The sequence below is a fragment of the Opisthocomus hoazin genome, chromosome 22 (assembly GCF_030867145.1).
Source record: "Opisthocomus hoazin isolate bOpiHoa1 chromosome 22, bOpiHoa1.hap1, whole genome shotgun sequence".
Taxonomy (NCBI): Eukaryota; Metazoa; Chordata; class Aves; order Opisthocomiformes; family Opisthocomidae; genus Opisthocomus; species Opisthocomus hoazin.
The window spans coordinates 9,095,547-9,123,368 of NC_134435.1; the positions used below are offsets into that span (position 1 = coordinate 9,095,547).

At 39.9% G+C, this 27,822-nt stretch overlaps 1 protein-coding gene across 2 annotated transcripts in view; it reads right to left on the reverse strand.

The window, feature by feature from the left end:
* CLINT1 (clathrin interactor 1) overlaps positions 1 to 26,577 on the reverse strand; it is a 52,846-nt gene extending 26,269 nt beyond the window's left edge. For both annotated transcript variants that reach the window (XM_075441706.1, XM_075441705.1), the window contains exon 1: positions 26,388 to 26,577. In XM_075441706.1, coding sequence (XP_075297821.1) covers positions 26,388 to 26,428 — 41 coding nt within the window. In that variant the 5' untranslated portion in view covers positions 26,429 to 26,577. The remainder of the gene's footprint in view (positions 1 to 26,387) is intronic.
* Between the last annotated feature and the right edge of the window lie 1,245 nt (positions 26,578 to 27,822).

Below are 27,822 nucleotides of genomic sequence, written 5' to 3' on the forward strand. Positions count from 1 at the left end.
ACCCTGTAAGATAACTCTATTCAACACAAACCATCTATAAAGTCAAACTGATTAAACTGTAAAAAAGATCTAATGATCTTCTAATACAATGTGGGGCAGGGATTTGCTGCTTAAAAACCTCCTCTGAACCTGAAAAGACTAGGGAAAAAAAAAATATATATATATATATATATAAATCACGATGCTTAACAGTCATCCCTCTGTCCATGCAGGAACTGGCACAAAGCAGCATTCAAGCAATAGCCGTTCAATTTTATTTGGCATAAGGATAGCAAAGTTCTTGGAACTGGGAGTTACAAACAGCAGAAACAAGAATGAGATCCCCAAGTCTGAAAGGGGACACAGAAGGTAATTGTTAAAACAGAATTAAATTCCTGGATTTAATCTTGGATTCTCAGCATGAGAATTCCTGCTGTCAGATTCTGATGTATGATTTTATTCAACTTTGTGTCTAAAGAAAGTGTAAGCTACATGACTGAATAAATAATCAGCAAGCTAACAGAACTTATCTATATAAAAAAAACCAGCATGTAGGAACACAGCAGTAGTTATGAACAACAGCAATTAAGGTTTTATAAATTCATTTATGCCAAATGCACTTCAAGCTTCCGTTTCTGACATTTTCTTTACCATACATACAAACGTAAACTAACACCATCTTTATTCCCCACATGCACGAAAAGTTACCAAAAAAGCCCCACAAGGCCAAAGCTCCAGCGCTTTGCAGCTTCCAGCACACTGGTTCCCTTGTCCGAAGCAAGGAAAGGCAGGACTCGAATGGAAAGGTTCTCTTTGTTTTTATAACCCCTCCTTAAGTGTTTGTTTGAGAGACTTGATGGGGAGTTGGGGGGATGCGTAAAATGAAGCATTTCCTTCATGTCTTAGAGCAAAGAATTTAAGATTGGAAAAATGTATGAAAAGATGCAAGTGTACTGTAAAAAAATAATAATATATATCTATTATGCCATCATTAGCTACGGAAGAACTCAAAGCGGATGGCTAAAGCGACATGAGGGTTGAAAGGGGGAAACGGAAGGGAAACAAGGGAAATTACCTCATGCCAAAAGAAAGAAGAAGGTTGCAGTTAAATCCCTCCAAGCAGAGACATATACTCTATTTCTAAAATCATCCTGCATAAAGTTATTGTTCTCAGCAACCAAGAGAAAGCTCTTTTACAAATGCCAAAATGAGATCTAATGGCAGAAAGCATTCCAAAACAAAGTATCTTTAAGCCGCACTTAATTCAGCAACAAATGTAAACTTCAAGGAAAAAAAAACCGAACAAATTGTTGTATAGTTTGGCGTCATTCCAGGTCACTTAAAAATAACCATTTCTAAAAAGGTGGAAATACAGTTTTATTCTTCCTTTCCCATGTTTTCTATGGCCCTCATTCCATGCCCTACCCATGATTCCTGTGACCTTTGCAACAAAAAAATAATTTACGTCCAGATGTGAAGGGAAAAAGTGACTGGCTTGATTGCCAAGACTTCCTGTGCTGGATACGAATGCAATGTCCAGGACACTGCCGGACACGAGCAGCGCTCTGCGATCGGCTCGCACCGGGCAGCAGCCAGGGAGCCGCAGCTGGACCGCACGGCTGCAGCCGGACTGACCGCGCTCCAGACTGACAGAAAGCATCTCTGCAGCCAGCGTGCCAAACACCCTGCTATCTGTGAGACCGCATCTGGGTTTACCCCAAATCTTTAGCTGAAACCCCGCGCAGCTGGAATCTTGGGACAAGCACAATCACAGAAACTTTCAACATGGACAAAGACATTACACACATGAAGCGTATTTTGAAACTCACGTCCAAAATAAAGGCACCACAAATAAATGGGTTGATATTAACATTAAACTGGTGCATTCTTTTCTGTTTGTGTCTTACATTTCTTTTAAGTCTATTAAATCACACTAGCGTCAACAGATCTTTTGTACTCTATTGTACCGCTTAAAAATTATTTCAGTATTGTTTCTTTTTAAAAAAACACAACTGTGCAGAAAAGCCAAGAGAGGGCACTGTCACATCTCTATGAAACAAAAAGCACCATGATGGTGAGCAATATTTTAGCTTTTAATTTCTTCCAACAGAACGCTTGACTTTAAATGTTTGCATCTACCATTTAGAGCAACACTGAATGGGTAGCTCAAGTCTGACACTAAGTTCCTCCATGTGAATAAATGGACCTTGCTAGTGAAAAGCCAGTAGGTAATAAATATCTGGTCACCTCCAACTGCATCAGACAACAAGACACACTTTCTCTTCAAAAAGAGTTACAAGTTTTACATGCATTTTATAAATTGTATTTTATCATATTTTGAAGCTGAATAGATGCACCATAGATGAAATACCCCCAAAATATTACTTTTTCGACAATTTTGTCTGAATTTTTCAAAGAAAAAAATCTTTCAAAGAATTCAACCAATTGTAAATAGCTTCAAATTTTGTTTTAAGCTGCATTTTGAGATCTACGAATTTGAGATAAAGGTGTCACCTGGATTCAGGTGCCATAACCTACAGTCTGCTAAAAAAATAGCACACCTCCCCCACAAAATAAGCAAGTGGGGGAGAGGAGAGGGATGTGACGGTGAGGAAGTACTGCACATACCTCAAATGTGTAATTTGTGGTAAAAATAATATCTAAGTCAGTGTTAGGGAGAGTGAGCAGAGGGGACAAGAAGTTCTATACCTACCCATATAAAACTAAGGGAATCAGAGAAGCTACCAAGGTCCAGCCAAAAAGTTTACCAAGTATCTACCGCTTCAACCTTCACAGTTGCAACAGCCTGGAAAGCACCTCAGCTTTCAGGCACAAGAGCATAAAAGTCTGACAGGTCTGAGACTGCCCTCTGTGCACCATCCTTTGAAACACAGAAATGAAAGATAGCTTGTGGATGGCCTGCTTGAAAATAAAGCCTTACAGACTGAAGGAACACTTCACGGGATGGCACACTTTAAGGCATTCTCCAAGAGTGGTCCAATTCCCGACACCCCCCCCCCCCCCCCCCCCCCCCCATATCAGTGGGTACTGAACGTAACCCACAGTGTGGGCACTGATACACATGAACACTAGTGAGTGATAAATGTATCTGCAGAGAACTTTTATTTGTGTCTGATTTCAGCATACTCCAGTACAACGCTCCGACACATCTATTTTGGCTACTCTGCTCAGGCTTCTGACCTTAAGTAGCAATACATCAATCAAGCTACTAACGCTCAGAAGGACAGTATTAGTGAGGATGAGCTGTATCCTGCTCTCAATAACATACCAGCACTTTTTCAGTGTTTTTTTCCATAAAATAGCCACAAAATAAATACTGAAAAACAAAGCTTCCCTCTTCCACACTAAGATTTATTTTTTTTTAAGTCACATTTGTGCCAGGAAAGTAAATCCATTGTATTGCCAACAAACATTCTACTACAAAATTAAATAATCACCACACCATGATTTGAAATGCTTGTTTCAGAGTGAAGATTTTTCATTGTTCAGAACCACAAGGTGTTCTCTGCAAATTCATACACTGTAACTGAAGTCAGCTCAACTGTTAGGAGATTATCATCACTTATAAAATATTACACAACTGTAACTATAGTACTGCTTGTAATAGCTTCCAACTGGTAACATTACTACCAGCTTTGTTGCACCTGAACTGATTATCCCACATCAATCACCACTGGTTCCACAGTGAAAAAACCCCAAACCCTAAATCTCTCTGTATCATATCCCTTGAACCAGGAAAACTCTGGAAACATGGATGTGGAAACAGAAGGCTCTGAACAGAGTCAGCAACAGGAATAGGAGGAGTCTATTTTCTCAGAATCTACTCTAAAATTAACCATCCAACTCTAAGGTTAACCCTCAAACAACATTTTATCACAACGATTTACACACACTACCAACAAATCCGCTAAAGAAATTGTGCAATGATTTTTGTCTTTGTTCACTTCATTCCACACTTTGGGTAGAACCCTGGATGCAGCGTATAGCACTGGTAAGCGTAAATAGTTCAACGCCCACAGTCTTCCCAAAAGCATGCCACACAGATAGATATTTCCGCTTCATGCTCCCCAGCATCTCGTATATCTTCCAGACTTTTTCCATGGTCAGTGGTGCTCTGTTCCCTCATCGCCCTGACAATACATTCCAGTCCATGAAATCACAACTCAAAGGAAGCTTACAGTTCACTCCTAGATTTTGGAAGCAACGTTCTTTTGAAGGAAGTATTCCCAAGATAAGAGTTCATCAGGAAAGGAGTATAGCGCTATATCTCACAATGTTTCAGGTCTTCAAATGACATGCAAACTTAGCATTTCACAATAATGCTCAAATAGCAGCAAATTCTTAAACACACAGAAACCTTTAGATAGCATGTGCATAGGAAAACAAGTGGCATGAGAAAATAAGGTATTTATACATTAAAGGTAATAAAAGAATAATAAATATCTATCCATCCATCCAGAATGGAACTTACTTTAAAACATATTAAGGAATCAGAAAGCCTAACAGATCTTAGTCAATGTTTCTGCACAAACTTAAAAGCCTTGAATATGCCCTGGGGCAAGAGTCAGACCACTCCATTAAAAGCACCATTAGGATTAGAGCTGCTATTGATGTGGGTGGTGTCACTGAGGACACAAGTACAATTCTGGACATGAGATCCACAGAAGATTTGTGAAATGCCATGTCTAATCTTGTGAAAACTAAAATAAACAGAAGTCACAGAGAGAGTACACTGCAACAGTTTCTTTATAATGATGAAAAAGGTATTGGATTGGACAGGGTAAGCCTAATTAGAAACACTTCGCAAACCTCTGGGAAGCTGCCCACTGTGCAGAGGGACTGAGCAGCAGGAACCAGAAACCTGGTTACACAGTTAAAAATTTTTTTCAATGTATGTTTCAAACCAATTACAATATCATATATACACGGGACTCCTATGTGCATAATATTATGCCTTTAACTATTACTCCAAGGACATCACTGGATTATGCACCTTCTGTTTTCCTTTTTTTAATATTACAACTGGGAACACTAAAATACTAAAAGCTGAGATGAGAAACTTTGTACATTTTACCACCATTAAAAGCTTCCAATGAGACACCTTTTTGCAAATACCCGTTACAAGTCTAAGCGCGGAAGAAAAAAAATTCAAGCGTTATACACATGTATGTCTACCATACATACAGTGTGAACACTAATGCTATTCAAACAAATAGAAACACTAAAGAAATTCTACTTTTCAAAGAAAAAAAATAGTCTCTCAGAGGGGGAGGGGTCTAGATGAACAGAGGACAACAGGAGCTCTGTTACTGCAAAACACTATGTAGTGTGGATTCCAAAGTCTTGCAAGAAACAAATATTTTAATCTTTTGTTGTTTAAGGTGCCAAACAGCCTCAACATAGTTTTAATATTTTAAGTAACTATGTGTTTAGCATTATCCTTTCAATAGGCAGTCTCATTACCAATACTTTAATCTCATTCTTTCTGTAATTTTGTTAGCAGCTTTTTTTATTTTTAGAAAGACTTCTCCACGTTTCCTCCGACTCTCGCAGTGAATAAAAGCAAAGAAAACTTTAAATTTGGTCCACGACAGAACAGATGTTACTGACTCGGAGCAAAATCTCATCACCTCACACGGTGACACAGCGAAGGAGATCATTACAGTAACTGTCTCCAAAGTCCACATGGACAAAATCCTGTACGAATACACGAGCACTATGGTGTGCTTCTTGGATTTAAAAATGAAAAGATTGCATTGTTCAGCCAGAAAGGACCATAAATGGCATCCAAAAAATAAATAGTTAAGAAACCATTAAATTACAGCATAAGGAAAGTTTAACTCTAACTGAATAAGGAAGAGCATACGCAGCTGGTTCATTTATTCATCTTGCATATCTCCATCTAAACATCGCCTCGATTTTTATGGAAAGGCACATAGATAAGGAGTGCTTTCTCATACAGATGGTTTGTTACCAGCATGGTGATCGCTTCAGCATAAACCTCTGAACAAAAGCAGCAGTAACTTACATCTGGAGGCTGAGCTGACACTCTGCTTCTACAGTTAAAAGTGCTGGCTTTGTCTTCCAGCAGCTTATTTTCTCTTCACAGCTGGGCTGTCGGCTCCCCTTCAGCTGAGAAGCTAGCAGTCTTCCACTATAAGACTGGATAGGGACCTACTAGCTATTGTTCATCTGACCCATGGTGCTTGTTTTAGGAATACTATCCAAAAAAAACAGCAATTTATTTTCAGATTCCCCAAAAATCAGTACAGGGGCTGACAGCTTAAGGCAAAAAAATATGTATAATGTAGCTTTGCTTTTAGACATTTGAGACTGCATCCATATTTGTTTTTTTAAAAAAAGAATGAATGAATGCACTATAAAATAATAAGACCAAAGTGAACATTCAACATCTGGAGAAGAGATAAGGCAGACCTCAGTAACATTTTCACAATACATTTATCTAAAAGACCCCCACCAACAGGCACATATGCATTTAAGATGAAGCCTTTGGAGGAGAGGGAACACACCATCTTCTCCCCACCATTCATCTTCTATGAGTCACGCATCTAAACTATTTTTAGTATCTAGATTAAAAGGTTCCTGTAAAACAGAATTCGAAAAAGATGGAAAGGTTTCTGAGAATGCTAAAAAGTTATTTTAAAATTAAATGTTCCATTTTTAAACTGTGTGCAGGAGTTAGTTTCAACTACTGAGAATACATTTTTATTTACTGACAGTAAATAAAAAAAGCTAAACAACTTGTCTGAGTATAGGATACCCCTCCTCCCTCCCAGGTGTGGGAATCCTGGCATCTATTAAATTGTTAATTAGTTTCCAGCAACATTTTTTCCAATTAAAAAAATCATTTAATACTTATCCATCTGGGCATGAAATACTTTCCACAGAGCATCTGAATTGGTGAGCTAAAAAAGAAACGATCCCGATTCGCACAGCACCACCTCCCATAGCACTGGGGGCCAGCACCCCATGCAAGCACCACCTCGCAGAAAGGGGCATCATATATTAACTCCACTTCTTGCTGTTAGCGTCGCTTCCTTCAGACTCTGAGGGATTAAAGCTGATCACCGGTCCAAACTTGTATTTCAAGAAACTGAAAGGATTTAAGACAGAGTCAATCCAAAACATGCATTTCAGCACCAGATTTCCTTGCCCTGTGACAGTCTGTCACTACCTTAAAAAGCTCAACATGCAGACTGGTTCACAGAGAGAGGACAGAAAGATAAGGCACCATTTATCCACCTCTTTTCCCAAACAATATAATGGACATTCAGGAATTTATGTACCTAATATTACTAACAATTATTCAGAGAAAAGGGTATTAATCGCCTTCAAAATAAAGATGGTACTGCTCTTCCCTTCAGTGAACTCGTATAGCCAATCTCAGCCAGGATCTCTCTCCTTGCTTGGTGAAGACAAACTAACTAAAAAACACGTAACAAACAATGCATTTTCATTTTGCTCCTGTCAGTAATGTCACTTTTGTTATAAAACACGCAGCTTAGATTTAGAGCCTTACAGACAAAACATATGGATACCGAACATGAAGCCAGCAGTCCGCATTCAGCGAAGAAACAGATGGGTACCCATCTGCCAAAATGCCTGGTGAAATACCTCAGGTTACACAGAGGTAACGGTGCAGCATTAGCTGATGCTTGACCATTTGAAGTTGCTTATTTTTAAGTCACTCCTCAAAAACATTACAAATATGACACCAGTCAATTTAGTGCATGAATACCAGGTATTCTTACAGACTTTGTATGCAAGTTGCAACTATGCTCTTTCTGACCAAGGATACCATCTTCATTACGGTACAGTAGGATCTGAAATGCATTTTCAGCTTTTCAAGTTAACAGTTTCATAATTTATGTGGCAGATGTGCAAGGCAAACTGCACAGAAAGAGATAAGCCAGGAAAAACATCCTGATGGCCACAAATGAATTACGACTTGTGGGAGGAAGGAACTATAAAGCTATTTCCTGTGCCTTACAACTTCTAATCACAAGAGACTATGAAGTAAACAAGATAACCCAAAATCCACCACACACACACTTTCAAAAAGGACAGTGACTTTAAGAATTATATTGAAGCCTGTTAGAGAACTCCGATCTCTCACTTACAGAAACCACCACTGCAAATTGCTGAAGCCTTCCCTTTCAAAGTTTCCCCCCTCTCAGAAGTTACCCAATTGCAGCTTGCTCTATTCTTCATCTTTCTGTAATTGCTATGCTACAGCTGAAGTAGTTTTTACAGATGTTGGGAACATGAGGCAACTAATTACATGGTAGTTTTAAAGCATATTTGCACAAGGAACGAACACGTCCTCCCCAAATTAATTTAAGACTGATTTAATCTCTCCTACTGCAGATTCCTTGCAGTATCGAAGTGTCAGTACTTTCGTATTCTCATATAAAACCATCCCTTGTGGTTTACACCAACAGATACACGGCTGCTTTAAATATCTTCATCTGTCAACAACTGCAGAGTGGCAATATGTGGTGGTAAATAACTTTTCAGCTGACTGAGGATTTTGCCATGTTAACACTACCGACTGTGGTTTTGTATCACCTCTACATATAAGTATTTCTTCATCTAAAGCCCAGGCTCACTTCTTTATTTCCCTGTTCTTTAGGGGATGTTTTGGTTCCAAACACCCACCCTGACATTCTTCAGTTAGCATGCTCTGATCTTCAATGATTAGACTATCTCCACTTCAAATGCACATTTCTGAAGTTGCATTTTTAAAGGCTTAGTAAGTGTTGCCATTTTGCTTATTACACTTAATTCAGAAAACCTTCTTTAAAAGGTGACTTACCAAAATTAATGTTATACTCCAACAAGTAGAATGAATCAAAATACTTCCTTTTATCTTACAATGTAAGAACACCACAATAGTGTTTCCATTGTTTTTCAGTATTAGTTTTAGGTCACTTTTTTTAGTTCAAATTTTAGTTCAAATTAGAGTATAATTACACCCAAACCATTCTTATGACAAATCCAATTAATCTTTAGCATGGAAATCAATTTCACAAACAAGTCCTAAAAAGCTGCCTTTCGGGCAACATTTGACACTTTGGTGGGATAGTTACAGGCTAAAACAGCTACTCTGCACTCTTATCGCCATTTGCAAGTTTTCAGTCTCTTTGCTCTCACGGGAACATACATCTGGCTCATCAGCTTGAAGTCACTGCTTTGTAGCTTCTATTCCTGTCGATTTATTTGCTTTCAAAGTTCAATATGCTATGTTTAAACAATAGCGGCCATATAGTAAGAAAAAAAGAAGTGGAATTGCAAAACTTGGATAACTTTGTGCAGTTATAAAAAGTTCCATACGTATGTTGTAATCACATGACTAGATTTATCTTTGCTCAGTCCTCAGACTGACTTTGCTACTATGCTCCTTACACTTCAGATTTTTTCTTCTGTAACAAACAAGCTGCAACAATTATAAAAATATTTTTAGTTAACTACATTTCTTTACAGAATTCAGTCAGATTGCACTTTCTTCTTCAACACTCAGCAAAAGCCATTACATATTTTCGTTAAGTGCTGCATCTGTAATTTTTCCATATTTGTGATCCAATCGGGTAGCATGACATACTAAAAACAAGTGTTTAACTAAGTAGGACAAAGAGCAAGAGAAATCTAATTAAAAACACACTCTCTGTAAAGTGTGTTTTATATGAATAAAATACCAGCACAAAAAAGTCAATTCTGATAAACACTGCTAGACGATTATAACATAAAACTAAAATTTAGATACATTATTTTGGGAGAGAGACCGAAACACTATTCACCATAGCTCAGACCCTCTAATCAACTGTGTTTCTTCATATTTTGTTGCATTCATGTAATTTCAAGAGTAATTGTCACTGAAAATATAAAGCTCATTTCAGGTCTTCATGATGTTGCTGCATAAGCTGCCTTCTGAATAAGGTATCTACTGTTGCTTCCTTCTTTGCATGCACAAAGTATTAAGATACCACATTCAAGCCCACAGCTCAAGTACTTTAAGTGCGTACAGAAACCTTCAACAAAGACTCAAAAGTACTCCCAGTCAGTGAGCTTTCAGGATTGGGGCACAATATTTTAATGCTGAGAGAGAAGTATTTACAAGAATAAGATTTTATCTTTTTTTTTTTTTTTTCAAAACACAAAATAAAAGGGCTAAAAGTTTTCAGAGGACAAGCAAGTTGTAGTTACACTCAACATGAGGTAACAGTAACAGAAGCTGTGTAACTTCAACCACTTGCATACCTCAGAGTTCCTATTTAAGACCATAAAAAATTTTGAGAATGACCTTGGATGGAGGAGCAAGATAGGCAGGAAAAAAAAGAAACAAAAAACCCAGCCTCACAGTAGAAAGAATACTCTAACAGTAGTTATGACACTCCAAATCCTCCAGAACATTGTGTAATGACCTCCGTACTTAGGATGATGTTTCTCCTACTCTCAAAACAAACCTTTCGTTTTCAGAGTGCCAGAAGAGCTGTGCTGTTGGTGTTTTAACACAACCCCCAGAAGATACCACTCCTTTCATAAGCCCCTCATCACTAAAGCTTCTGCAATTCTGCACTATTTGTAACTGTTCACTCACTATTCATTCAAAATGTGCTCGCCTAAAAACTTCACATTAAGGTTTTCTGACACCATGAAGTGCATGTAACAGTTGTAAGTTCACAGTAACACAACAGCCAGACAAGGAAACCTCCTGATGCTATATATGCTTTAGGTATATTAGCTGAATAGTTACAGATGAGAGATTTTGTGCTGAAAAGCGGGAACACTGCCTGGTAGTTACTACACCTATGAATGGCACAGACCTATTGAGTGTTACTAATGACACTGAATTCTAAGTAATCCAAACTTTCCTTACTGAAAGAATTGTTTCAAGTATGTGCCAACTATTTGGTGTGGACAGAAGAACGCACATGCAATAATATGGAGTTTAATATGGCCCAAACCCACACATCTCTGACATTAATGCGACTGTGCTTAATGATCTTTGTAGTTTCAGCTATCCCTTCACTGCAAGCTGAGTACCATCAAAACATTGCCCTAATTCCAAATTTATTACAAATTAAGCATTACTCTAAACGCATGCTAGCTGTTCCACTCGGGAGGGCTGATTAAAGTTTAAACAATGCAGGCGCTGAAGCTTTTAACACACAAACCGATCATTCTTTGCTACTGTATAATCACTCTGGCACCACAACATCATGTGCACCCCTGTGCTTCACAGTATCAATCTTTCTCTGCAATCATTTTGAGAGGAATAAATCCGAGTACAGATAACTCCTCTAAGCTACCTATTACAAGCTCTTCTCCGGCAAGGTACAGGTAAGGTTACCAGATCTGCCTGGAGTCCCACTCTCAAAGTGCTACCCTTCTTCCCTCCAGCCGGTCCAAGGGCTCCAGTTCCTGCCAACTCCCCTCCCTGCCCCCCTCAAGCTCAAGGCAGGCAGAGAGCAGCATCCCAACTGCACGTCAACCAGGCACGTCAAACACACCCAACTTTCACAGCGCAAGTTGCACTCTATCAGTAACACCCAGACTAGCTTTGAAGGGCTTGCAGTTTCCTTCTTCCTTCAAGAGCTATGACTCTGTACAGCTTCACATTTCATCTGTGATGTAGCAAAGCATTAACACCATTACCTAGAAAAGCCCGAGACATGTATCTCAACAACAGAATCCAGAAGTATGGTCCAAGTAGCAGGTGAAGCAACTAAACAAGAAAACCTTCAACCGTTGTTTTAATACAGTCCCATGTTGTAGAAAACATCTTAAGCCTGAGGCAGAAGCTGCACTGAACTTTTCAGAGTAGGAGAAAAGAGGAGGAGGCAACAATTTACACAAAGTTATCAAATTGCAGCATCATAACCAGTTGTTTTCCTTCATTTATTCAAGCGCCTTTCAGTGGCATTGCTATGCAGGAGGCATTCAGCAGGAAAGAGAGACACTTGAGACTACCATCTTCATCTCTGTTTTTCTAAAGTGACCCACGTCGTCATTTCCTGATCTTCTTTCTAAACATATTGCAATAAATTCTGTAGCTGCTGCTGTTTGCAAAAACCTCACAACCTCAGCATTGGATTTCAGGCCTTTTATTTCCTGAAAATAACTAAAATAAAATCAGAAGACAAATAACTGATGTCACTACACTGAAGCTGATTGGCTTCTCTTCCCAAAACTGGCTCCTGAGAGCCTGCTTTCTTACTGTTCAAAGTCAAAAGCAAGAACCATTGCACTCCTCTACGCAGTGCTACAATACCTGCTACAGTCAACAGCTCTAATGCACCTGCAGTGTTTCCTTTCACATCCAATACCGAAATCCAATCCAGAAAAGACCATTACATCTGTCAGACAACTTCAGGATGACAGTGTCTTTAAGTAAGACTACACAGAGTATGTCTGAATGCAAGAACCTTATTTCTTGACTCCACTATACACAGCCATATGAGGAACACAATCCAGGCCCCTTAAGCTTGTATTTCGGTGTCACCAAGAATATCTCCCCTTTCCTAAGAAGGAAGCTATTCATAAACCAAGCCCTTCCCTGCACCTCACCTCGCTAACAAGTAAGAACAAGAAATTCACCATCTTATAAATTAAAGTGCAATTATGACTTCAGAGTCTCCCAGTGAGTACTTAATATTTCTTTAGCATAAGCAGGGCTGTGCAAGGGGAAACTTGTTCAGTATTGCAACCTTCTACAGTGTCAAAAAATGCTTATTACATCATATAAAAAAAGTAAAGGCAAGTATGCCGTGATAATTCTGCAGAATAAGCTGTGAGAATCAAACAGTTTGCAGCTTCAGGCAAAGAATTCAGGGGGCTTTCCTGCTATGCCTCCACCTTTTCCTGGTGCTCCTTCAGCATCGAGTGGTCCCTAAAGGTGCTCTCTCATTTCTTGCTTCCAATTTGTTTTTAATTCGGTTGTATGCCTTTCACAAGCTGTTCTTCAAACTTGCTCACCTGTCTTGTTTGTTTTTAACATGAGAATGACCAGCAACTCTAAACTTTGCATTTTCTTCAAATCGAAATTTCAGCTTTCCAAAATACATGGTTTTGCTTTGAATTATTTCCTTAAACCTTCTACTTCACCAGTGATGTTTCTTTTTCATGCCTGTCTTTGGGAAGTGATAACAGTTTCATTACGAGCCACCAATATAGCATTTTTGTCATCTCCACAGCACTTGCAAGGATTCCATTCTTCAGCATGCCCTTGAAAGTTTTTTTTTATAAATTCCACATTTTAATGTAAGCAACCTTCTTGACAAATGCACCCAAAATATTTTTTCTTTATGCTTCTGTTGGTCAAAGAAATACTTTTAATTCAAGTACTTTATGTTCACTATTACAGAGTGGCTGTATGAAAGAAATATCCCAAACCAGAATCAACGCACAGCTCGGGACCAAGTTAAGACTCACCACTTCTGTCTTTTTGACTAGCTCGTCAGTGAACCGGTCACTGAGCATCTCAATGTGTACTGCTCTCAGTGTAAGATGCTGATGCAATGTGTATCTAACCTACATAGGATGCATGAAGTCACCCACCGCTATCACGTTTCCTGCCCACATTGCCTCTCTGCTGTCCACGTGGCATGGGAGGACATCAAGCAATACAGTCCTCTTCCTGTTCTTGCTCTGCCCTCACAACTTTAGGCCTGAATTTTCAGTTCATTGGGACTGACTGGTTGACATAGTTTGCTTCTCAATTTGGTCTGAAGAAGCTTTCTTCAGCTGTTGCTCATCCGTTCAGCTGTGCCAGTGTTATTTTGTGCTTGGCCTGTAACGGAGTCCTTCTAACCACACTGGTTTAAAATGGGACACTGACAGAACAGATTTATCCAAAACTTTCTGAAAGAAAAATATCCCAGGGTCCACTTTATTCTCAGTCTTCTAAAATCTGTCTTAAACCCAGACAGATATGCTTTGTCACAGGCATACATCTCATACAACAGGCCTGTAAGGACTATTTTTCCCTTCAACTGGAGGCCTTCCTCCCTTTAAATTAGCTGGCATCTCCTGATCAAGTTAATTTAGCATAATCATAATGAGGTTATGCTGGCAACCAGTTCTGACAATCAGCCATTTCCCCACTATTTCTTCTGTAACATCCTATTACAGGGGATAAGCACACCATATATAATCAAAAGCACATCAAACTAGTTCAACTGATACAAGAACTATAGATGAGGCTCATGGCACATGAAACCGTACTGAAATACTATAGAAGGGCTGCACAATGCACTGTGTCACTCATGGTATTTCTGCTGGCAGAAACAGTAAAGTGGTTTTCTCCCCCAAGACTGAGTGTTAGGCAACACAGGGCTGTTGTATCATCTCAGTCCACTTTCATTTAATATATTGTAGCTGATCCTCATTTTCGTATTCTGTAAAGAGCTCTTATGGTTCCAGAGAGCCGAGTCGGAACCAGTGAACGGCTGAGGCTGAGAGGGAGCTCTTGGGATCCCCTAGCCCACCCTGCTCAAGCAGGCTCAGCAGGAACAGGTCGCCCAGGACCGTGTCTAGACAGGTTCTGAGTATCACAAGGGATGGAGCCCCCCCAACATTTCTGGACAAGCAGCCCCAGTGCTTGACCACCCCCACTATAAGAAAAATGTGTTTTCTTCTGTCCAGATGCAATTGTTTTAATTTGTGCCCACTGCCTCTTGTTCTGCTAAGTTTTATTACTATTTACTGTGTCTTCTAGGACTGCTACTGGGATAGGATCATATCTGTGATAGGATGTTTTAGTGTTGTTTGCCATAAACAAGTCTTTGATTTCAGGTGCTTCTTTAGAAAGACAAAATGAAAGTTTCTCACTAGGTTTAGTGCCACAATAATTACAAGGACAAGGAAAAAGATACGCAAGGAAAACAAACATCACTGTTACAAGAACACATTAGGAAAAAATACTTGCACATAAATCGGTTCAAAAGCAGTTCCTAAGAATGGCACAATTACTTACTCATCAGCTTATTGTACTGCAGCCATTAAAATAACAAAAAAATTGCTTTTTTAAAAAATCTAATCTTTTCCTACTTCATATTGTTCATCCTTTAATAAACCTGAACTACGACGTTTCTTCCCTGCTACAAGTGTATCTAAGAACAAAAAGCAGTCACCATAATCCTAAATAGACTAAATTAGCTCAATGCCTATGTTTTTCTGTCATTCAATTTTCTATGAAGGCAGGTCACAATCTAAAAATCCTTCTACTATCATATTAAGCAGCTGAACAAAGTAACTTTGGCTAACAGTTAATGTCAGTGTCCTTCTACAGCTATTCATAGCAGAGTATCCAAAAATGGGCACAATGAGTAAGAAAACACCACTTGGAATAAGTAACACAGTATCAACATTATATTAACATTCATTATTTCATTAAAATTTTCAGATTGATATCTCACATTAAATAAAAACAGTACCTTGGCAAACTAAAAACCCTTAAGTTCACAAATATGCATTTTTACTCAAAGCAAGTGTTCTTTTGTGGAGTGAGTCTGTCAAATGAGATACAAATTAACTTTCAAAATGCCAAGCCATGTTTCTTTGTAGAGGATAATGATGTTTCCTCTCCTTTCATAGGTATCATTTGTTAAACTGGTTCCTCCAGGAGATCAAGTAACTCTTACGTCCTAAAAAGGTAACAAGAGCTGTTTCATTTGCCTCGGAGCCCCAGTTTCTAGTTCCTGCCCACATACAGATGATAATTTCAAATTATGCCCTGTATTAACAACAAACCAATTTCACTATGGTTCAATACAGGAAGTATTTATTTATTTACCCACTCATGGTAAGATTACTCCATTTTTATGATCTAATGTCTGCAGCTACAGAAGTTACAGTTACTATGTAATTAACAAAAACCTGACACTGGCAGTTTAAAGGCTGAGACTCCACTTTCCAATTAGAGTCTATTAGCACAAAGTTTTCAAGCTGTCTCAAGAAATGCAATCATTTGTTTGGCAGCAAGGAGAGATAAACCACCCTGACAGAAATTAATTCATTTAGACAATAAACACCTTTGAAGCCAGGCTTTTTTTCCCCACCTCTCTTTCCACAATCATATGGAGGAGTTAAAATAATTACATAATTGTCAAAACAAGGAATAATTAAAAGCAACATCAATCATTAAGGTTTCAGCTCTATTTGCAGATGTAAGTTACCAAGAATGTAGTTTATTTTTCAGAAGATGCATCCACTGCAACTTCAATAAAATTACCTAAGGTTATCAAAAGTTTTTCCTCTTTACATTCAAAACGGACTTTGAGAAACCTTCACTGAGTAGTCTCGGAATACAAAACACACACCTCCCAAGAATCACATGTTTACTAAATATAAAGTTGTATCTTCAGAGGTAACACTGAACAGTTTGTAATGTAACATTAGGATGCTTCCAAGCAGCTTGACAGGACAGGGAAAGCAACCAACAAGAAAAACATTTCCTATTATGACTCAGAATGAAGCCGAGAGGAAAAAAAAAATCATACTCCCTAACTCCCAATAGGTCTCATTATTATTATAACAGATTAAAAAAATGCAGTTCAGTCTCATTAAACAAGTTGAATATACACTAATATTTCTAATTGTATCCTAAATGAACCAGTTAATATCTATTAAGCATGCAGTCAATATTTAACTGGTTAGAATAGGACACACTATCTGGATGAGGGGAGGGAAGAGTACTTTGAGGTAGTTTCCTTCAAACACACAAATAAACAGTAAATACTGGTGTTGCCACACTAGTTTCATTTTTAGTGGCAAACCAAACACATCCAAAAAGATTTATTTAAAATGACAGTCTACATAGAATACCACTCTCACCACTCTAATAAGTGAAATATATACCCCCAGTATTTCTAATATAATTAGCTGCACTTTTAAATTGAATTGAAAACATCTCATATGATGATCTGTTGGATGGTGCGATCACTTCCAGCCCAAATCATTCAAAGTAGCACCATACAAGACCCACAACTACAATTCAATCTGTATCCTTTCTCTCAAATTTTAGACCTGAGAGTGGAACCAGAAATATCGACGCATATCCCCCACGACAACAGTGATACAAACATAGAAAGGCTAGCTCAGGAGCCTGAAGTAGTAATACACAAAGCTGAAGAGCAACCTTACGAAATTTGAACTCAGAACTTAAATTTGTGATCTTTTAGAGCAGTTTTACAGCTAACAAAGCATTAACAGTACAGTTTCTAATAATAAATAAAGTTAGGTAAAAATGTACAATCAAAAAAGTGTTCCAGTCTCTCTTCCTGTCCTTCCCCCTACCAACACAAGTGCTCGTGGTGCTACAAGCAGCTGCTTATGCAGCACACTACCAAATCAGTTATGAACCCTTCAAGCTTGTGGGGTTTTTTTTAGCTATTATCACCAAGATAGCACAAGCAAATACAGAACTACACAAGAGAAGCATAAGGAAGGCAAAGACAGTGAGTGGCCAGGTATAAAAGTGGGACATGCTCTTTCAGTGGAAGAATAATCTTAGAGCTCCTCAATCTGCTTGTGAAACCACATGATAAGGGGGTACTTTAAGCACTAAACCTGCACCTTGCACTCCTTTGCCCCCAGCCACTTATTCTTACCCAAATGCGATCTCTTCCTTTATGCCAGTACAAACATGGTTAACTTTACCAGGGAACTGATCCAGTGGAGGATTAAATTGGCAAAAACAACTGGTTAGTCTGAGAGAGAGATTCTCTCTTCAAGCAGAAAGTATGCTAGTGCCAGCAAAAGGGAGAGAGGAGCAGCGTGCAGTCTGTGGCAGACGGAAGGCTGTGAAACCTCTTTTACCATCAGCCTACGCTTATACTGACTGTGAAACTACAACCTAAGATTTCATGGTTTACGCTACGTTTTCTTATCCGTGATAGCGACGATGGCGTTTGAAACTTCAGGGCAACTACAAGGGCAGACTCAGCCATGAGTTCCTGTGTCCTCCACTTACATCAGCTTTAATGGTCCCTCTCCTCTCCCCTTCCCGTTCCTCCGATCTCAACACTGCTTCCTCAGATGTGGGACACAAACACTTGTGCACTTGTATGGCAAACAAGTCTAGGGAACTAATCTAACTTAAATACCCTAGAAAGTCTTTCTGGGAGAGACACAAATGAAGAGAGAAAGCTTCCAATTGGATCTGTTCCTCTGCCCAGTTCACTGCACAGCAACCCAAACCACCATACTTACACAGTACACAATGCAACAATAAATAACGAATATTTTTTCTAACACTTATTGAAAAAATACTCAGAGAACCACAGCCTACACAGCTTTCTGGAAAGAAGTGAACTACCAACTTGTAACAATTTCACATGACCTTGTCTTAACAGACAATTGTACCTTAAAAAAAAAAATAAAAAAAATAAAAAGCACCCCAGTCGGAATCAGATCTTGTATTTTAGAGAACCAAAACAGAGGGACTATTTTGTCATGAAAGAGTTACACTCTCCTATACATTTGTCCTTTCTGAAGAGGCTACGGAGCATCCTTTAAAAGAAAATTTTAGCTATACTACAGCTATTTATTCCAAATCAAACAGGTAAATAAAGCTCTTTCTCCAAACTGAAAGATGATAGCAGCTGTCAATCTTTGTCTATAACTGAGCCCATATTTGACCTATGTCAATAAGACTCAGCACTTCAAATGCTGTCATAATATTAGATCAGAACACACTGCAGTAATGTGGAAGTTGAAGTTTCACATGAAGCACACATAACCGAAGTATTGGGAACATACTTGAAGCAATAAGTCACATTCTACGTATTGGAGATGAGCTTCCCAGCTTCAAATGGGACTTCTTGCATCATGACTTGTGGACAAGCTGCATCCCAAACTTCAGAATGAACCAAAGAGAGAAATTCCAAAAGTTTCAAAACAAAGCATACAACTCTCAAGTTCAACACGTTTTTGTGTTCTAAACATACCTTCCTATGAGACAATGCTTCACTCATCCTCCAACAGCTCATCTTTCTGCTTTTACAAAAGCTTATCATTTTCACATCAATACAGAAATTCATTTAAAACTTGAAATGAATGGAGGCAAACATGAGATACAAGAATCAGATTAGATTTTCAAGACTGCGTTTTATGACCACTGCAATGCTTAAAGTTGCACCTTGAAATAGCAAGCCTGAGGAGAGAAAGCAGTACTGTGTTCCACATTTGCACAATGCTTTGGAAGTAATTATACCTTGTATATGAAATAATTATGCAAATCAGCTAATATTTTGTACTACACTAGTTGGCAACAAAACCAAGAGGAATTAGCATAGAACTGAGTTAAGCACCTTGATCCTTTCAACCACAGTGGCACACAGTGAGGTAGGTAAGGTTCTTATCTTTGACCAGCTTAATTTACTTCCCAAGCAGAAGCCTAGTCTTATTTCTGGCAAGGCGATGCAAAGCTATGTTTTAAAAAAAATTTCAAGAACGTAGAAGTCGTCACACATACACACATCATTTAGATTCTCTGAAAATACATAAGGCAAACACTTTAGTTAGCCTTACAAAACGTAATAGAAACTATTGGCACCTTCCATAGGGTGTAAAACGGCAATAATACATTTGAATGAGCACTAACAAAAGCACCACTTGAAGGAATGTGCTGATGAAACTTGTGTGTCTGGTCACAACTACTTCATGCTAACTCTTAATACATACTGCAGCTTCTAATATTTGCCTACTTTTGATTACTCCACCAGTTGAATATTCAAACAGAAGAACGACATATCTACGTACACGAGATAGCATAATGAGCTAATATATGAGCGTAATACTTAAAGATGCTTATCGCCGATATCAAATTACATGGCCCAAAGACTATAACCATTTTTATTCCTTATTAAAACCAGCAACTTTTTGCAAGTATTTTAAAGGAGGGATGAAAGTCCTAACAAATAAACACTGTGACAAGTGCTTGGCAGACACAGCCACACACTGCTGCAGAGTGTTAAAATACAGTTTTCCTTTGCATTCCTAAGACTATTTCTTCTCTCTCTCACTCTCTGGTAAGCAGGCAGAGGACAAGTCCTTATAGGTCTGGAGATAATAATCATCATCTTTCTTGTAATAATGATACAAAATGCTGTTCTTAAAGCAGTTATCAGCAGGATATCTCTTAAGCAGCAATAGGAGGATAACTCATGCAATGAGGGTTAACTGTCCCTTACATAAAACAATGGAAGTGTTCACCGCTCTGAAGATCTTGCTTATGCAAACCAAAATAAATCTTAAATATAAAGAAAACCAAATGATCCTGGAATGAGAGCAGGGGAGTTTAAGGGAAGGTCAGATAGCAATGGACTAGTGTTAGACAGTTATCTACCCCTTCGCTAGATATATCATATGATGGATCATTTACCATAATACCTGCTATTACTAAACCAGCAAACAGCACTTCATTACAGAAGAGCTCAATAGTCTGGGTCGACAAATCCATGAACCGTAAGAAAATCCCCCGTAAACAATAACAATTACAGGCACATGAAAAAAAAAAGCAAGCAGTTAGGCAAGAGAATTTAAAATCCCCAGTTGAGTATACGTAAGATCCTGCTTATACACTGGTCAAACGTGAGCCCACTACAGGCAATAAGCAACTGAAAGTTAACTGCAAGCCATGTAATTGTAGGGTAGATTATCGGCATGCATTTACCACATTAATAAGTATAATGCAGACACAGTATGAGCTAACAGACAACAAGATAAGACTGGAAATCATCAAATCCAGAGTTTTAACTGTTATCAGCTCACTGTGACTTGGTTTACTTGACACAATTATCTTTCTAATTTTTCTCATCTGTGAAGTGGGGGTAGTCCAGAAACTTCTACTTCTCAGCTGAGGTGCAACGTCTAAATTACATGCCAAGCTTTATGCTACAACAGCTAGGAACTGCAACAACAATTGAAGCAGTAATTCACTCCATTTTACCAATAATTCTCTATTTTACCAATCATTTACCCTTCTCGTTACAGCTTGTACAATTAGAAGTACTAAAGAAAACATGCTGTTTATTAACTAAAAGAACTTCTCCCCTATCTAGTTGTACTGGAGCTGATGACAGCAGCTCCTTTAATCCTTCCTTTCCCACTAACACTAAAAATCCTTCCTCCTTGCACAGATGTAACATCAGAACAAATAATGGACAACCCTAGTGCCTAAGCCTATAAATAAATTCTCAAGTGTTATAAATGCTTCCAACATTTAGTACCCGTCCAAGCATTACAATCGGTTCTAAACAAGTTCTGAAGAAGACAACTTGCTCTCTATTTAAAAACCATCGTAAAATATTACATACTTGAGCAATTCATCGAGCTTGCAAAATGTATGAAAACATAGCTCTGTAACACTTCAACTCCCACTCTACAACAGGAGGGAGTACAAATACATTCCTGCTGGGTCACTCAAAAGGTGTGGCTAAGAGCAGTACCAGCAAAGCAGTCAGGACCCAAGCCAGGTGGACAAACAACTGAACTGGACAGGACATGGGAAAAACAGGAGGATGGCAGCTGTCGTACTCCTAACACGGTAAGAAATTCACAGGCTGTCTCCTCTTCTTTTAAGTATACATCCAAGAAGCTCAAAAACTCAGTGACAACTCTCTCACCCACCTTGGCTAATTCAAATGAACATCTGGATTATACCATCCTTACTACATACTGATCCATCACCTTCACCAAATTTTTAATTAGACTGTTTTTTACACTTTGCTCCATGGCAGGTGCTTAAAGTGAGTTGTCACATTCTTGTCATGCACGTAGAAGATCACAAAAGAATGGTAATCAAATTTTAAAGAAAGTGGCTGCAAAGACTCATCACATCGCGACACAGGCAACCATCTAATCTCAGTGGGTCCAAAGGTCTTCCATCCTGCTTACTACAGGTCTTACATGTCTGTGACAAACTAGTTAACAAAAACATTATGTTACAATGACATCTTATATTGAGAGGAATTACTGCTATCCAACTAGCCTTGCTAAGTACATATGCATAAATGCTGTGTTCTGTTTTAAGCAGAACTTTGTGCTAGGATAACAACATACAGTAACATCTCAGGAAAATAAGAATCAGCAGATTCTGCTTCAAGAAAAGGGAATTCAACAAAACTAGAGATAGATATGATGGCTTAGCTTTTGAACTTGGCCACAAGGCCAAGCTAATGCTTTCCTGCTTCTGTCAAGCTAAAAATTGCTTTAACATGTTTTCTTAACATCCCTTGTTTTCTTCTGAAAAAGCCATGGGGTTTTCTTTGTACAGCTCCCCTAGAAATTTCACAGGGAACCAAAGCACAACATATACTTGTCTAGTAAGATTAAGAAAGGAAGTTACCAAGTTGCGTAATACTCTAGATTTCCGTAGCCAGGACTCCAGAACTGTATCCCCTGGACTACAGTACCTTTTGCCAGCTGTCATCACACAGTACAGAGATACTTGGTTGGGGCCTTTGATCGTTTGATTATCAAAGGACAGATGCACCTATACCAATAAAAATCTGCTATTTCTCATATAAACTGCTTCTACACAGTACTGGCCAGCCTGCAGTTCCTCAGTCTCGTGCAGCTCACAAGCAGTTCAAATGCAACGCTTGCCCTCAAGTTTCATCACAGCTACAGGGCGGTTTTGGAGCAGGCATGGGGTAACATAAACCCCCTGCTATGGGAGCCGCAGAACACCTGGGACTACTGTCACCAGGTCATCCAGAGACAAGGCTGCAAAACCCATCGTGCAGCAGAGCAGTGGGCTAGCTAGTGACCAGCACATGCCCCACCTGCCACATGTTCTTAGAGCTCATACTCCCACCAGTTATCTAAAGTATGCAATGGGTGCCTCTGCACTCTGTTATGTTCAGATGTCGGTATGCAGCTCGTGAGGTCAGGAAGATTGGCCACCTCTTGCATAGAAATAGGTAACCTAAGCATTATACCACAGATCCAACCTAAGTCTACGACAAAACACAATCTAACAAAAAGTCTGCTGTATTACTTCAGGAGTGACTCAGAACTGCCACCTGACTCACTAACTTCACATCAAGCACCACCCTGGACTTGAGCCATCAGAAACCTCTGCCATTTAAACTGAGTTTACTGTTATAGAGCAAACAAGTTGAGCACAGAGGGCTGCATTCACTTTCCAATTTTTTTGTTTACTTTCCAATTCAGTTTTGACCTACTGGGGAAAAAGAACCCATACAAGTGAACATCTAAAAAAAAGTGAAAAGCTGCCTTCTGAAGCTAATTTATTCATATAAAAAAATAATGTAAAATAGAATTTATTCCAGAAGAAATAAGAAATTGTAGACCTACACCTCCTAAACTACAAGCCAACCAGAAACTCAATATAATTCTACACATTCGAAGCACTCACACACATTGCTGTACCTGTGAAGAAACTGGAGGGTGGAAGAAATTTGACATTTATTTAGAAACTGCAAGAATAAAGCTTAGGACAAGCAAATACTACCAGTCACAGACAGGCTTTGTTAGTTATTTGGTTTAAGCCCCAAACTTATACACAATGACCAGTTAGAAACAAAATATTACCTTTCAGTTGTAACTAACCAAGACATTCAGACTTTAAGGGGGTGAAGATATATTACCAACTAAGAACAATGAGGTTAACAAAAGGAGAACAAGACTCGTAAAACAGTATCTTGTCACATCTTACAACAGTCCAAATCTAACAGTCTATCACATAGTCTTCCTAAATTTCATATATAATAGGACTACAATTCAGCATCAAAAATAACTCCCTTATGCACAAAAGTATGCAGATCCATACTTTTGAGTTACTAGAAAACACTACGATACAAATACTAGAGGTGATTCTAGTATGAAGAGAACTAAAAAGCAGAATTGACCTAATGAACTTGATTGCTCAATTTCTGTCACACTGAAGAAAACATAAATACCAAATACTTCAATAATACTACATACAAACTTGAATTCTCACGTCTATTTTGCACTTGTTAACTTACTTTTACTTTCTAAAACTTTGAAGAATTTTAACAGGTTACCATTTTTTTCTGTGAAAGTAGGCCACAGACATTGAAAAAATAAATAGTAGCTTAACTATGTCTCTTTGCTTACTGAACTTTCACATGCCAAAACATCTGAAAATTGTTTAATAAAAGTCCTCCACCTTGAAATCTCTCTGATTTAACCAAGCTCTCAGTCACCTGAAGCCCAAATAAGGATAAAAAAAGAAATCAGATAAGTTGAAATTCTAAGATGATAAGTGTCAGCTGAATATGGAACCAAGATGCAGAACTAAAAATTACTACAAAGCTATCAGATTTGAACTAGCAAAATTTCAAGCTCTTTGCACATTTTCAGAATCCCCATATAACCTTATCCATTTTTTAAGGAAAGAAAGTTTCTTGTTAAAGTTCAGTATGCTCCTGCCACAGCATCAGCTGTTATTTATGAAGCAGATAATATCACTTAGCCTTTTCTACAGAGAATTTTGTAAGTCATGGCCTTAAGACAGAAGACATTATGACAAATCTGCACCACACACAACAGGACTATTGATTTTTATGTCTCTAAATACTATTTACCCTGGAAGCTCTACTTCCCACCTGCCCCCCCCCTCTTTTTTTTAAATACACAATCTGCTTTATTTGGATAATGTTATTCCCAGATACTGAAGTTTACTCAAAAAACATTTTTGATTATTTGAAATGTCCACTTCTTGCACCTGTTTTGGAAATCGAAGGTCTTTTCCAAACCAGATTTTGATGTACCGTCTGGCTTAATAACTCATGAAATATCCTTAAAAGTAAACATTTTAAAAACAGTGACAGTGTTATAACATTATAGTGATCACTAATCCCACACAAGTAAAAGTACACAAGCAAAACTTGGAAAAACTTGATTTTCCTGAAAGTGTCCTTTTAGGTCTTGGAATTCGAGACAGGCGTATATGGCTTGTCCTACTACACACCCAATTTGTCACATTATTAAAACTACTTTAGCAAGAGCTGATTTTGCATGCAAGAAGCTGTAAAAAGTAAATAACCTCCTCAATAGAAATTGTATACACAGTTGTTTTTAAATGTCATCTGATTCTTGGCCTAGAAAAGTCTCCGTCTGGTATACAACACCTTAAGCAAAATACTTGATTATCATGAATAAGCTGCCGTTTCTCTTCATTTTGCTGTCTTTAAGCCTATATATAAGGCAGGCCAGTTTAACAACCATTTGGAGAAATAAAAGTAAAATGTTCAAAATGGAACCTCAATTTTGAACTACTCACCCTTTGACTTCTAAGGCTAGGTACAACTATTAGTTCACGTAATTCTAAGGCTAGGTACAACTATTAGTTCACGTAATCTCATTTGGTATATGCTAATCTACCATCCTTCAGCCAGTTATTCCTCTAACTAGTCCACAATTCATGGAAAAGTGCTCCAAGTTTGCCCCTAATGATTTATTATTCAAGGAGGTAAAATACAATCATTGTTAAATTCTCCAGCATATCAAATTTTTCTCTTGCCAAAAATAAAGGAGTGGCTGAGAAACGTAACAATAACGTCATGTTCTCAAGCTGCAACACGGTGATCACGACAACCAAGACCGCAGCCAAGTTTGCAGTGGGAGGAGGTTCTAGTCAAGGAAATAAACTTGCATATATCCCAGCTATTTAACTGTTTAAGGGGTGGGATAGAGCATTGCATTCCTCTACCGTGCTCCACCTCTGAAAGGCCCAGGGGTGGCGAGCCCATGGCAATCGCAGTAGGGACCTGTCCTTAGTGAGGAGGAAAACACTCAGAGAGCATGAGGTAACTTTGGAAGCACTCTGAAAATTTACTGCTGTACAGGTGGTTCTTCACTCCCCTCCTTCTTTGAAGGACTTGTCTGTTGCGTCCTAAGGAGCCATGGCAGGAGCTAATCTGGCAGAGACAGATTCTAAGGACTCATGCACCACCATGGGCACACACCCCCGGGGACCCTGGCAGAGCAGGGGGCACCTAAGGAAGAAGCACAGCTCGCCAAGGGTTGGAAGGGCCCAGATGAGCCCAGGAGGGGCGGGAAAGCAGCCAGCCATAATCGAAAGGCCACAAACTCCCTGGAAGGCAGCCCCTGCCTGTCGGAGGGCCAAAGCCGCGCCGGGAGGACGGGCAGAGGCCACACCGGGGAGCGCCCCGGGGAGCAGGGCCGGAGGCGGGGAGGGGGAGCGGGGCAGGGGTCGGCTGGGCATGGGGTGGGCGTGAGGCAGCCACCTCAGCAGGGGGAGGGGCAGCGGCCATGTTGCGAGGGGGGCGGGGGGAGCACGGGCCCGGCCGAGGGGCCACGACCGAGCCGCCCCCGGCCCCCCGCCCCGCCCGCCCGCGCCCCGCCGTACTCACGCCTTGTCCACCAGCTCCCGCACTTTCCACATATTCAGCATGGCGCCGACCGCCTGGAGACCTCCCTGGCCTCGCCGCCCTCCTCCTCCGCCGCCGGCCCCAGGAGGCCCCGCTCGCCGCGCTCCGGGCAGCTGCCGCCGCGCCGCCCAGCCAGGCCCGCTCCGGCCCGCCGCCGCCACTGCCCAGCCAGAGACGCGGCGCCGCTCCCGGAAATGGAGTGTCGCGCGGCCGCGCAGCCTGCTGGGAAACGTAGTCTTCCCGCCCGTGGCGTGGGGAGGCCGGGCCACCCCGCAAAGCCTGCTGGGACGTTTAGTCTCCGGCGAAGAGCGCGGCCTCGGCGCGCAAGGCATGCTGGGAGTTGTAGTGCTGCGGCTTTCCCTGAGGGGACGGGCGTGGCCTGGCCTGGCCTGGCCTCGCCTCACCTCGCCGCGCCCCGCTGTCAGGGCCCCGTCGGACAGTGGCACACAGCGGTACAGCCGCGGCTTTGTGCCCTCCTCGCCTTTGGGGTGCAGGTACAGCCCGGCCCTGACCCGCCCTTGCACCGCCACAGCATCTCGCCTGCGGTGAACTTCTTCACCCAGGCGAGGCACAGGAAGGAGAAAGGTCTGTGGAAATAGCTGGTTAAAGTACAAAACACAGGTGTAAAACTCATGTCTGACTAAAATAGGATTTTATATCCTGCTTGTTGCGAGGAACTCATTTAAGAGTGGCTTTCTGTCTTCATGACAACTACCTGTTTACTGATCATGGTGTACGGACCACAGTGAATTTTGGGTGGACTTTCCAGAATCCTCCTGCAGGCCAAGACCGGGATTTCTGCAAGAAATGCAACACAGGAAAGCGGATGAAAGGGTGCAGCATGTGTACTAAGGTAGTCCAGTCCATCGGGGCACAGCACATGCGGGAACCTTGTCCCCACTGCGCGAGAAAGACCAAGTCAATTGACAAAAAGCCAAGGAACAATCACGTATGTTAAAGCTGCCTCAGGAGAATATGAACTGTTTTAACATACTTGTCAACAAGCATTGCAAGACCTTCTTCAAATATTGCCCATGCAGGGTACTGAGCAGGAATCACAGCTCCCTAGGTATAATGAAAACCATGAAGTCAGTGAACTGACATTCTAATCAGGATTGTCAGACATTTTCATTACATACATGTACTTTTGTTCTCTATCAACTGTTTTTTAATGTGAATTTTGATGAGGGGATTTTCTTCGTAAGAGATGTAGAAGTCTGTTGCCTACTTCTCTGCAAGTCACAGGACATGAACAGAGTGCCTGGGTGGGTATTATAGTTAGTCAATAAAATATCCTTAAGGTATATTTCTTGTTTGTAGCTTGTGTTATAAGGGAACTTATTTTGCCTGAAGACAATACACATCTGCAATCTTTTACCCAAAGGCAACATAAATCTGTAAACTTTTTTGCCTTTTA